Source organism: Ciconia boyciana, chromosome 2, assembly GCF_034638445.1.
Source record: "Ciconia boyciana chromosome 2, ASM3463844v1, whole genome shotgun sequence".
Classification (NCBI taxonomy): Eukaryota; Metazoa; Chordata; class Aves; order Ciconiiformes; family Ciconiidae; genus Ciconia; species Ciconia boyciana.
The window spans coordinates 6,038,920-6,052,115 of record NC_132935.1 but is presented as its reverse complement, the minus strand read 5'-3'; the positions used below and the strand labels follow the sequence as shown (position 1 = coordinate 6,052,115).

Below are 13,196 nucleotides of genomic sequence, written 5' to 3'. Positions count from 1 at the left end.
CCAATCTATTCACCTATGGGAGATAATTCTGGCCAAAGGTATTGCAAAAAAAGTATTGACTCTTCCACCCCCCCAAATACAACTGTAAATCTGATTTGCAGTATCAGCGAATACAACAACTTATAGCAGACACTTCCAAGAGCATCTGATGAGTCTGCAACTGGAAAAAATAATGCAGAGAATAACCTAATGTATGTAAATATGATTTAAAAGAATTATTCAGTCTCAGAAAAAAACATGGAATACATTTGCAAAGGCCACAGCAAAAAACAAGACATTGAGGGAAGTCATTAAGGCTATTGCCACTGAATGGCTTGGGAGTTGCATGGGAAATTCATATTACCAATTCAAATTGGAGATTTCCTAACTGATGACATACTGTTTAAACACAACAGAGTACAAAAATGGGCATGCTTCAAAGAATACAGGAATACTACATTGATATACAAGACCGCAAAAGCAGAACAAAAAATCCTTTGTACTAGTCATAAATGAAAGTGGAGATCAAGAAACTGCAAAGGCATGATCTTGTCAAAATAGATATCCCTGCTGTTATAGCAAGAAATGTTGGAATGTGCCCTGTAGTTACATTTACACTTTCTGAAACACAGGTAGAATTGCTTAACAGGTGATCAGCCAAAATACAGAGAGCTCCTAAAAGACACGCTGAGTGCAATTAAAACAGTTAGTGTAACAGAGGATGTGTTTTATAAATACCATAAGGAATGGTTCCGTTTGGGCAATTTTCTGCAGGGAAAAGGAGAGATGTAAAGACTATAGTACTGCCTCTCCAAGAGCTAACCAGTCAACGCTGATCTGAGTAGAGCCAGAAACAGACTCAGAAAAGCTGTCTCTGGCACTCTCCTCACACAATACAGTTGTAATAAACCCATCTATTGTATCTCCTGCTTAAAACCTCTTGATAAAAATCTCAAACATCTGAGACAAGGTGAGGAGATATAGGGGCAGTCAGTAGGACACAATCAGTCCTGAATCTGTCACTGTCCAGGGACACAGGGTGATGGAGGCAAAGGACCATTTCTACTGTCATGGACTTGTGGAGGAATACCCTGGCCATAATCATCTGTCTTGTGACAAAGTAGGTGGGAAGAAAACTAGACCTTCTTCTCCAACACTGCAGGAGGAAAGGAGGTCCACCCCATAGGAAAGTACACCCTTTAGACCAGTTGATGTACGTCAATAAAGCCACACTAGGGTTGAAAATCGCTTGTCATGGACTTTTTGAAAACTGGTACCCCCTTTCAGATACAACAGCATCGTAAAGCAGCGCTGAGAAGGAGTTAGAGGAGGCCACTGCCCCCTCCCCACAGCATTCCCTCAACAGGCACAAATCCAAAGATCAAGCCTTTCAAAATCTTCAGAGCCTCCTTGCTGTTTTTCCTCCAGGACTGGTTTCCATATCACAGACCGGCTGACCAGCAGAGAAATAAAACACTCCTCTTTCTGATTCAACACTGAGACAAAGCCAGGCAGCAAGAAGAGTCAGCTTTCCAGCTGGGAGTCTGCCACGTTTCTCTCTATTCCTCAGCTCCATGACTCACCCACTGAGACAGCAGGAGTGAGGACAACACACCAAGAGGTTAAAATGTCATCTCTCATGCATAGTAGCAGCAGCAAAATGAACTCACAGAGCTTTTTAACTGCTGTGGCCCTGTTTTCATAGAAATATTACAGGTTACTTATCTCAGCAGCTTCTGAGAAGTTCCTAGACAGCTTAACAATCATCCTTTTCCAGTGTGGGATTGTTCCCCAGTGTATGCTGCCAAGTCCCTTCTCCAGTGTCATTTTAAAATGGTTCAGTGGTAAAGTCCACTGCTTTCCTTGAGACAACCCTCCTTAGCCTAATTTTCCCCCCCCCGACATCCTAACTTGTAAAATTCTGCGAATCATCTCCCTTGGACCATCGTAGTAACATTCAATGACTACTTGAGTATGAACACAATTTTTAGGGAAATTAGATTCAAACATTGGCAAACTTCTTGAGCACTTACTTACACTTTTATTTTACTTACATCCTGGCCAGGAGGCCCCTGTGGTCCAGGGATACCAGGTACACCGCGGGGACCCTGGTAGGGAGAGAACAGACAAACCCAATAACATGAACATTACTTATGAGGTGCTTCTTAGCTGAAGAGAAGAAATCCTCAACCCAATAGTTACTGGGAAAAAAGTTAACTAGCAGTTAAACAACTATGAGAGAGTTTAAGAAAAAAAAAAATTAAATCTCACATTGCACTATCACAGCATCAGTTATTTCTGTGCTTCAAGGGACTTTACGTGCATCACTAAAGTCAAGCCTCACATACCTTGACTGGAAAGGTAATAATGACTCCTTATAGGAGGCAAGTTTATGAACAGGGAGAAAATATGACTGAGCACAGGACTGTAGAGGAGAAAAGAAGGCCCAGATCCTCAGTGCCAAACTAGTACACTGGCTAGGACTGGCTGGCGTGCTGGAAATTCATGCCAGTGTATACTGAGACCACAGTACAGAGTTATTTGTTTCACACCAATGGATTGCATCCTTGTAAAACTGCATGTTGAGGAACTAAGTGTGTTTGGTGAATACTGAAATGCAGGGTTTTCTGTAAGATTTAAGTAAGAAAAATGCTTAAAAATGGTTTATTTTAAACCTTTGAGGCCTTGGCTATAAGGCATAGCAGTGTGCCTTGAATTATGTGCCTTGAAATACTTTTTTGGAATGAAGGGTTAAACAAGTGACTCATTCTTTCTTTTGTAGGACTATTGACAGGTAAGAAAAAGTTGTCACCATGCCAAGAGTCTCCCAACTCTTTCTCACAACTCAATATAGCAGACAAGTAGCTGGTAATGCACAAGAGACCCTTCAGAGGGTCAGCCACCCTGTGATCCTACCATTCTTGGCCAAAAAGAACTAATTAAACATGTCTTCATGAAATCATTGGTGGAAACACAATTAATGTGGTTGTTCTCTCCCCATAAAATCTGGGTGTAGTCAGAAAGACATACTGTACCAATGACCCTTTGTCTCCTGGGGGTCCCATAGGGCCCTGCAAACAGAAAAGACACAGCAATCAAAACACTTAAAATTAACACCCCACCTTGGCTGATCAAGGTGGGTCCTGAAGCACCAAGATAACAAGAATTGGAGAAGGAAGGGTGAGGAAAAGGATCAAGTCTGACAGGCTGCTCACACAGACATTGTTGGAGTGTGCAATACTCACAGCAGGATGTTTAGGGGAAGGAACAAAGGCAGAATAAGGAAGAAACTGAGGTCGATCATGAAGGAAAAAGTGCGAGAAAACAAGAGAGAAAAAGGGACCAGAGGGGTCAGCTGTATGCTAACATGATGTGTGTCTGACTGAGCCCTGCCACACCACCACAGTCATAGAATCATAGAATATCTCAAGTTAGAAGGGACACATGAGGATCATCAAGTCCAACTCCCTGCTCCTTGCAGGACTACCAAAAATTAAATCATATGACTAAGAACATTGTCCAGATGCCCCTTGAACTCTGATAGGCCTGGTGCCATGACCACTTCCCTGGGGAGCCTTTTCCAGTGATCGACCACCCTCTCAGTGAAGAACCTTTTCCTAATGTCCAGTCTGAACTTTCCCTGATGCAGCTTCATTCCATTTCCTTGTGTCCTATTGCTGGTCACCAGAGAGAGATCAGCACCTCCCCCTCTGCTGCTCCCCTTGAGAAAGTTGTAGACTGTGTGGAGGTCACCCCTCAGCCTTCTCTTCTCCAAGCTGAACAAGCCAAGTGACCTCAGCTGCTCCTCCTAAGTCTTGCCCTTTAGATCTTTCATCATCTTGGTTGTCCTTCCCTGGACACACTCTAAGAGTTTGATGTCCTCCTTACATTGAGGCGCCCAAAACTGCGCACAGTACTCGAGGTGGGGCCGCACCGGTGCAGCGTGAAGTGGGACAATCACCTCCCTCGACCAGCTAGCTATGCTGTGCTTGATGCACTCCAGGAAACGGTTGGCCCTTTTGGCTGCCAGGGCACACTGTTGACTCATATTCAATTTGCCATCAACCCAAACACACAGTTCTCTTTCCATGGGGCTGTTCTCCAGCTTCTCGTCCCCCAATTTGTATGTGTAACCAGGATTACCCTGTCCCCGGTGCAGAATCCTGCACTTGCTCTTGTTGAATTTCATATGGTTGGTGATTGCCCAGCTTTCTAGTCTATCCAGATCTCTCTGTAAGACCTCTCTACCCTCGAGGGAGTCCACAGCTCCTCCTAGTTTAGTATAATCAGCAAACATACTTAAAGTACATTCAATTCCTGCGTCCAGATCATTTATAAAAACATTGAAGAGCACTGGCCCTAAAATTGAGCCCTGGGGAACCCCACTGGACTGGCTGCCAGCCTGACATAACCCCATTTACTATATTCTCTTTAAATCCTATTTGTAACACTCTTCAGCATGGATGAGCTCATTAATCTGAGCTCATGTGGCTGAATCTTAGTGAGCTTCAAGCCAGATGAGCTGGTGAGTAGGAGAGGTCTGGGTGCCAGCAACAGGGTTGTGAGGCTGTGAACGCAGGGGGCTCACAGGTCTGGGTGCCAGCACCTGGACGACACTGGGGTGCAGCGGCCTGGGTACTGGGCAGAGTAGGTGTCCAAGACCAGCTGCTGGAAAGATCCACATTTCATGTATATATTCCAACAGTGGCCTTCAAACCTCATCAGCCAGAGAGGAGGAGCAGGATCGAGACATTCCTGCTCATGTTTCTGGGAGTGCTGTTTAGGTTTATATGAGTGTTGATAAAGGCGTTATTCTCTGCATTGGTCTGTGTAGCTGCAGGGCCGTGTGTGTATGTGTGTGCATCGCATACGCATATGCCCATTCGCAATACGTGCTCAGGCTCGCTACTGGCTGGACCTGGGGACACAGAATCACAGTGCCCTTGCATCTGTTGGGCTGGGACAGGACAATTCCCCCAGGTCCTGAAGACCACTGTATTCAGCTACCTCTAACACAAGGAAAAGCATCCCACGGGACATGTGTGCTCTTTAAATGGTCAAAGCAGGGAGTTCAGTGGGTTTGCATATGCTATTTGTTTGGGGATGCAACTTAAAAAGGTGCAACTGGGTAGAGTGAACCACTAAAAGGTACCCACTTCTATAGGAACACCAAAGAACTGATGCAGTACCCATATCCAACATGGATGAGTCAATTTGGCATTCCAAACACACCCAAAACAAGGTTTGACCTCACATCTCTGGGGCTGTGTTTGAATAAATTGGCTCACACTATGACTCCTCTCCCTTTGGTTTCTATTTCAGGCACATTAATTCACTAATCCTCATACAGTCCTCCATGAAAGATGCCTTAATGCTCTGCTCAAGCAAAGGCTAAATACATAATTCTGAATCCATAGTAATATAAGCAGGGCAAGGCAGAGCAAGAGCAAAACCCTTCTACTTATGCAGCACATGTGTCCATTAGGCAACTTCAGCATAAGCATGTGAATTCACTCCATTTCTCCAAGCAGTCCCCTCTTCTGCTTATGGTTCAGTTGGGAAGAACACACTCTGCTAATACTCAGTTTATGGCTCAGTGTTATGTAAATAGTAACTCAATACTTTAGCAAAGTAAAAAAATCCTCATCTATATATACCTTTTATGCAGGAAGCAAAGCCCAAGACAGGTTAAGGGCACAGGAGGAAACAGGGTGAGGACTCCAATTAAAGAGAATTGCTGGCTCTCACCTCTGAAGCTGATAGTATTATACAAAGAATTTTGTCACATCACTAAAAAGGGTATAGACTAACACCTTTAATTCAGTGTGTAATATGCATTGAAGCAGCTCCACTGACTTTATTCTCTTTTTTTCTGTGGGACTCAGTCTTTGTGAAAGCCCGATAGATTCAAGGTTATACAGTATTTTTCAAATTCCAGAGTCTTTGCACTGGAGCTGAGGTTATCAGCTGAATCTACTGTGGAGAAAACCATCATAATAGTGAAGCAGATTAAATAAATAAAAACAAATCAATTGGGAATAGTGTGGTATGTAGGTGGCTACTCATCCTGACAGTGGTCAAACAATGTGGTCAAACAAAGTGGTCAAACCAATGACAGTGGTCAAACAATGATAACACAGAAAAAAGTAATCTTCTGGTGTGAGAAAAGTGATGTCTACATTTGGAGTCAAGTTCTTAGTCATTTGTGTTCAAGGATATGCAGATGCTAAAGCCCCAGTGAAGAATAACTTTGTCATCTGGTGTACATCAGGATGCAGAAGTGAATTCATCTACCTCTGTACTGAATCTAAAAATCAGTAATTAAAAACTAGCCACAGCCTAGGGACTTTCAAACAAACCAGGTACTCATTTGCTAATTTCATTTTAATTTTAATATTAATGACTGAACATTAAGAAATGCAAGAACATCACTGTTCCTTAGATAAATCATAACCAGTAATACTCAGCAAATCTTCAATCATCAGTAACCCTGGGAGGACCATGAAGGCCATGACACAATCACAGTGTGAAACATGACTGACCCAGCCTGCTTTACCTTATATAGTACTCAGCATGGTAAAAGCAAATGTTAACTGGAGATACACCTCAGAAAGCGAGATTTGTCAACCACTATTACACGGCAATATGACTTATCATTTCAAGGTAATTTCCTGTACTAATTGGGAAACTTATATCTAGATAACCAGAGCATTAAAACATTGACTGTGATTGGTACCGTATCACAGCATGTACAGGGCATGCAAAATAATGCAAGGTCTCAGATGTCCTCTAGCAATTACAGCTAGGAATAAAGTTTGCTTCCTCCTAAACATATTTCATTTGCAAATTCAGTGCATATCCAGAGGACTCTGACCAGGGCTACAGTCAGAACACTCCCAAATCTCCCTCATCTCAAGAGGAATTGTATATGACAAGTACTGGAATGATAGAACCCCAGCGACAGGAGAATCCAAACTTTCCAGAGCAGACTCCCAGATACACCTCGTGGCCTACTGATAAACAAGAGGTGAGGGCAGAGCTGGATGAGGTCTGACTAAATATTTGTGGGAAATTATGGGGATGATAGCTCTCTTGGAATGCAGCAATTTAAGAAATCCGACTTTGTATTTCCCTATCAGAGTGCTGACTATGTCACTGATGTGGGAATGTGTGTCACACTCATCCCTTCTAATAGGGTGACAGCAAGGTTATGTCTGCCCAGTAGACCAGACCTGCTGGCTCAGCACAGATCTTGACTCACATCCACAGCCAATGTGTCAAGATGATGCAGAAAAGTCAGGAGTAACAGCCAGTGGCATCAATCACTCCTATAGCACTTCTCTGCCTTTCTCCGTCAAGCTAAAACCGAATGCATCAAGAGCCCTCACAACAGACGTGTAAACATCTGAGCCACAAATGGCAGCCTCAGGACTAGTTTGTAGTTTGCATTTTCAGAGGGTAAAATGTCCCACGGGCTCTTGGCACAGCTGAGCCCAGGGAACCCATTCCCCTGATGGCAATGGGTAAGTTTTTGCCTTGTCACAGGTTGCAGCAGCGTCTGCTACTTACAGGGGGTCCAGCCAGACCGATTCCTGGCACACCTCTGTCTCCTGGCTGTCCAGGAAGGCCAGGAGCTCCCCTCTCACCCTGAAACAAAGGAAGAAGTTAAAGGCTTGGTGCACTGTTGAGAAAATGTGCTGAAATGCAATCAAGTTTTACAACATGACATAACATTGATTCATCCTGACCTGATCTTGCCCACAGAGTAACGGTATCAGGTTGTGGCAGTATGGGGATATGGCACTGTTACGGTCACATCATGCCAAGAAAACGGCCCCCTTCCTTCACATGAGCCCCAGCCCACCTCTGTGAGCACTCACACAACGTCAACGTGTGCCAGATCACATAACTGAGTGGGAACACAGCCTCTACAAGTATTTTAATTTATTTTAGTGCACAGCATCCGATGTCCAGCATTTGCAGTTGCCTGCAGGGTATTAGGCACTCTCCTTGGCTTGGGGAAACGCTAAGCACCATAATGCGCTTTTCTTTCTCTGTGTTCCTATGGTAGATGGCTAACTTGCAAACATTGCTACATACAGATTATTTATCTGAGGAAGACAGAATTAGGCATGTTTGCTTACATCTTAATATTCTCCTTTCCTTTACCAACATAGGCCTACTCACACAAGTGTATGAATAATTTTTTGTAAAAAAATAATTCAGCAGTTCTACCACTCTCTCTAGAGGACTATACTCCAAAAGGAGAGACCTCTCTTCTAGAGAACAGGATTTTCAATAGTAAAACCTGCAGAGCACAGACAACTACTTGACACTGTTTAATGGGCATTGTAGACAGAGGGTTAAGAAAGAATTCAGCTGCAATACTTAAATTTAATGTCAGTTCTTTTGCTATAGGGAGAAATCAAATGAGATTTTTATGGATTGTATTGCAGTTGTGAGATTCGGTCTCACATTGGCAGTAGACTTATAACAGTGAATCTTATTTATGTTATTTATTATTACACTATTTCCAGCTATGTAGAAGCATGATAGAAAAATTGTTACCCGTGGATTTTGCCCACCCAAAATTCAGTCTGCAATATCTCCTAATTTTTTTCCCTTTTACTTTCTTTCTTTCTTTCTTTCTTTCTTTCTTTCTTTCTTTCTTTCTTCTTAAACTAATCTTACATTACAAGGAAAAAGTACTGCAAGGACAGTAAGAAAAAATATATTCTGATTAGTTCAAACACTCCAGCAGATCCCTTATCTGTTATTTTATTCAAGAACATAATTTCAGTACAAAAAGTTCAATACTATTTTCCCATGCACAATTAAGATTCTTACCATCTTGTGTTGATATTGAATAGAATATTTCATGAGATTTCTTTTAGTGTTTTTTTCTGATTTTTATATTAATTCTCAGTCTATTGTTGTGTGTGTGTTCTGAACTGTCAAAGACATATACAACGGACTACAATGCATTTATACAGAATGCAGAAAAACAAAAATATTTCATAGCAGTTTGGTTATTTAAAAAATACAAGACCCAGATGGATCTAGTCTCTTACTGCTATATTCCTACTTATATCATTTACAGAATCTGTTTCAACATCCTATTCTTCTTCCAATCCAGATCAGGGCACGGTCATTTCAAAGAGGAGAATTTCTAACATATCTGATTGAAGATTCAAGCACAATCCAGATGCTCCCACAAGCAAAGGGTTTTGTTGGGTTTTTTTGCCATTCTCTCTTTGCTGTGTACTTATAGGGGAATGAACATTCTTTTCAGCTGAAATTAGTGTCATTAACTAAATCAACTAGCTACTCTTTGCCTTAACTACAATATAGGAGGGCAAACCAGGACTATCTGGTCCCATTGGAAAATAATTCACATCCTTCTTGAGAGAGGTGAAGGAAATGAGTGCTATGGAGGAGTGCTCTTTGAGGGGCTGACAGGCGGTCTCAAGAGTAGGTCATCCTTTAGCTATGAAATGTCTCTTTGCTATATGGACAGTTTCCCTGAAAAAGTGTGCAGCATTTAGTCCTTAGTCCATGTTGCATTCACATAATGCTCGAAGAAATTTTAAACATGGAAAGCGAGCACAGCTAATTCATATCTTAATATTTACATCTACAGACATACTGGAATAATAAAGAACCTCCTGAAAGGCTAGAAGACCATTTTTCAGTTAAAGTTTCACAAACTCTATATTCCAGTGAAAAACAGACCATGTTTTCACCATAACTTTTTCTCCAGTTCCAGTGATGGAGAGAAGTAGTCCACAGCGAACAACAAAGCCCATGCTCACCTTATGTCCAAAGGGTCCTGGCAAGCCTGGTGGGCCTCTTTGCCCCTAAAGTGACAGAGCCAAAACCAGAAAACAGTCACCATGCAGCCAAACAGGAGCCTGGACTTTGAGACAGTCAAGGCAGCAAGTGTCCCCACCACCACCCTCCTTGCCTCACACTGTCCTGGCAATATTTTACTGATAAAATATAGGCAAATTAAATAATCTGCTAATTTGGTTAGAATGAAATGCTTTTAGAGAACTTCCATCAAGCTAAGCATTTTTGTGCTGGTCACAAGGACAACAGTTACTCCTTGTGGAGGTCTCCATTTCCAATGGCCACCATGGCACACTGAAGGGGGTTTAATGTTCAGAAATACAGCTTCAGTTCTCTCTGCTTTTTTGGATGCAGCGCAGTGATCTGCAGCATTTTGCACAACCAGGCCTTTCATGTCTTCAGCAGACAGCCTGTGAGCACTTGTGACAATGCAGCCTAACTCTACCAAAAATCCACTGTTCTCCTGCAGAAGTCATGCTTGTCTATCTTACATTGAACTACTCGAGTGCAGAGCTTGCCAGCAGTACTTACCTGTTCTCCATCTTTACCCTTACCAGGCAAACCCGGCTCTCCAGCAGGCCCTGGCTTACCAGCTGGCCCAGGTAAACCCACTTTTCCTTCTTTTCCAGGATCACCCTGTAGAAGACAATCCAGCAAAACTCAGTAGCATACAAAAGACCATTCCTGTCTCAGGTCTTTCATTGGGACTGAAAAATATGCATTTTTTTTCTAGCCTTCTCATCTGAATTTCTCTTGGTATCACAGGAAATCCTCTTTTACAGGAAGCCTTTTCCTTCAGGAATCTCAAGGCATTTGTAATTTTCCTTAAGGAAAGTAAAAAGACACTTCAAAATGTTTTGGGAACCAGCTGTATGAGAGAGTCCTTGGTCCACACATGACCCTGAGGTAGATCTCAGTAATCTGGATGATTATTTGACTAAGGGGATGGGATTTATCCCCTTTTAAACCCTGTGTATATGCACACAGGGGTCCATGTTTCTGATTAATCATTCCTACTCCAGCAAACAAAGATCAGGACTCCAGCATGCTGGGCACTGTGCAACGTATGAGCAAATTACAAACCCCTGACCTCAGAGAGCTCATTGCCTAGCTATGAGATAGGACATAACAGTTAGGCAAGGCAGGCAAAAGGTAAGCAAGGGCACACTAGAAAGCTGAACTAATGGTCCAGTTACAACAGCTTATCAGGAAAGCAGAAATCTCATTTTCCTAAACATGAAGGCCAGTTTTTCTTCCAGCTTTGGATTTACAGTGTTGAGCAGGAGGTACTTAAAACACCAAATGCCCACTCTCATCAGGCAATGAGGACAGTAGAAGATTATCATTGCATAAGTGTGTAGCAGTGACTTCACTGTATCCAGTTGTATCTCAGTGGTTTGATTAGGCAAATTATAAAGCTGCAACAGGGTGAAAACCTTATAGCATGTGTAACGGAGGAGGTCAGACAAGAGGATCTAATGAGCCCATGTGTCTTAACCACCCACGAACCTATGAAATTATTTCCCAGTTCAGATTGCTTCTGTCCCAGGTTACTTAAAATGGCCAAGAAGAAAAGAAACAAATCCATGAAAGAACAAACTCACCTTTTCCCCCTTTGTTCCCTCCTTTCCTGGTAGTCCAGGGTCTCCAGGCACACCCTGGAGATAAAAGAACTTTAAAGCTTAAAACTTTCTTTTTAGCCAGTATTTGATCCTAAAGCAAATGGATAGACCTGTGCATTCAGTACAATCTATCTCAAGGATTAGTATGAGTTCTACATTTTCCAGTACAGACAACCTGTAATCCAGAGAGCACCACAGAAAAGCTGTGTACCAAGTGCTTAAAGAAGGGGTTTTTTTCAATATAAAAAAGAGCTGAACAGCAAAAGCAGAAATTGAGCTAATCCCAGATTTGTGCATTCTCTTTCCACCAATAACTATTTTTTTCATTCTGTGAAATCCTCAGCAGTTCCCAATCCATTACCAACAAACCCCCAATCATCACCTCTGTATCAGAGAAGCCAAAAGTCTCACAATATTATTTTTTTATGGCTACTGCTCTCCACAGCTACACATTGGAAAACATAGGTATGTTCATCTTATCTTACCCTCTATTTCAGTTTTCAATCCTTTTCACATCTTGGCAGATCTCAAAGGATTTCTTGTCAAAATATAGATGATTTAGAGCTCCAGATTAAATACTGTAACTTCTTAACTCACAAAAACGTGAGTTAGCATTATGGAATGGTACTCCATTTTAAGATCTGAAATGATGTCTTGGCACCAGTAAGATTGAATTGACCTCCTCACAGGATGGATGTGGTAATTATTTTCCTTTTTGCACCAGTAAAAATTATTTCCAACTATATTAGCTTTTATAGGTAATTGGTATGACTGGTATAGAAGTTTGCTTAAAAGAATATGAAATTGGAAAGGGTCTTCATTTTTTATATCATCTTCAGTTTGAAATTAAATCACTACATTAGTACAATTAAATCAAATGTATTTTAACAATTAGTAGAAAGGCAATTTAAGATTTCTTGGGCTGCCAGGTAACAAACTGCCTTAAAGAGCCCTCTGTGCTAAACCACTTTGCCTGAATACATTATAACATGGGGTCTAACTGCTGTTTTTCACTTACTCTGGTGTAAACCCAGAGAAACCCCAAGCACTGAAAAGAAAATTACTGGTGGAGCAGGGAGTAGAATTAGTCCAAAGATTTTTTTGCAAACATGAAAAGCGGTATCATGCACAGATTAATAATGGTGATGAACATCTACTGAAGTAAGGAGGACACCATATTGATTTCAAGGCTCTGATTGTAGAATCAAATACTTACATGCTTTCATAATAAAAATGGGAGTTTAGCATGCAATTTTTATATCAATAAGTCATGTTTTCAAAAAGAAAGGACAAATGAAAATGAGGCAAAGGAAGCAAAACCAGAGAGACAGTAAACATCGCAGTTTTTCTCTTGAAGAGCTGGCAGCAAAAATTGCTTTTGACAATTTGGTGAGGAATGAAGCAGCTCCATGCTTCCCTCTTTCTACAAATGAATATAAGAATATGTTTCATGGATACACCATTCCCAGGTGCCTCCAGATATTTCAATTCAACCATAAAAAATGTGTAATGAAATGCAGCCTTTTGAACCTGATAGTAAATCCTGTGGAAGGGAAAACTAAACATATTAAATAAAGAAATCAGCGCACAGATGGGAAAACAAATACACTGGTGCATACATACCACATTTCCTGGCAAGCCTCTTGGACCTGGGGGCCCTGCTGGACCAGTCACACCCTGTTTTAAGAAAATGAAATGTGTGTGCATATATAATTCACAACTTGTACCAGCACAGAAACAAGATGT

The 13,196-nt window shown here is 41.7% G+C and overlaps 1 protein-coding gene across 1 annotated transcript in view; it reads right to left on the bottom strand.

Moving 5' to 3' along the window:
• Positions 1 to 13,196, bottom strand: part of COL22A1 (collagen type XXII alpha 1 chain) — a 210,824-nt gene that overhangs the window by 33,262 nt on the left and 164,366 nt on the right. Inside the window, exons 36-42 of the mRNA XM_072851149.1 lie at positions 13,074 to 13,127; positions 11,433 to 11,486; positions 10,360 to 10,464; positions 9,792 to 9,836; positions 7,549 to 7,626; positions 3,015 to 3,050; positions 2,034 to 2,087 (exon numbers count right to left, since the gene is read on the bottom strand). Coding sequence (XP_072707250.1) covers positions 2,034 to 2,087; positions 3,015 to 3,050; positions 7,549 to 7,626; positions 9,792 to 9,836; positions 10,360 to 10,464; positions 11,433 to 11,486; positions 13,074 to 13,127 — 426 coding nt within the window. The remainder of the gene's footprint in view (positions 1 to 2,033; positions 2,088 to 3,014; positions 3,051 to 7,548; positions 7,627 to 9,791; positions 9,837 to 10,359; positions 10,465 to 11,432; positions 11,487 to 13,073; positions 13,128 to 13,196) is intronic.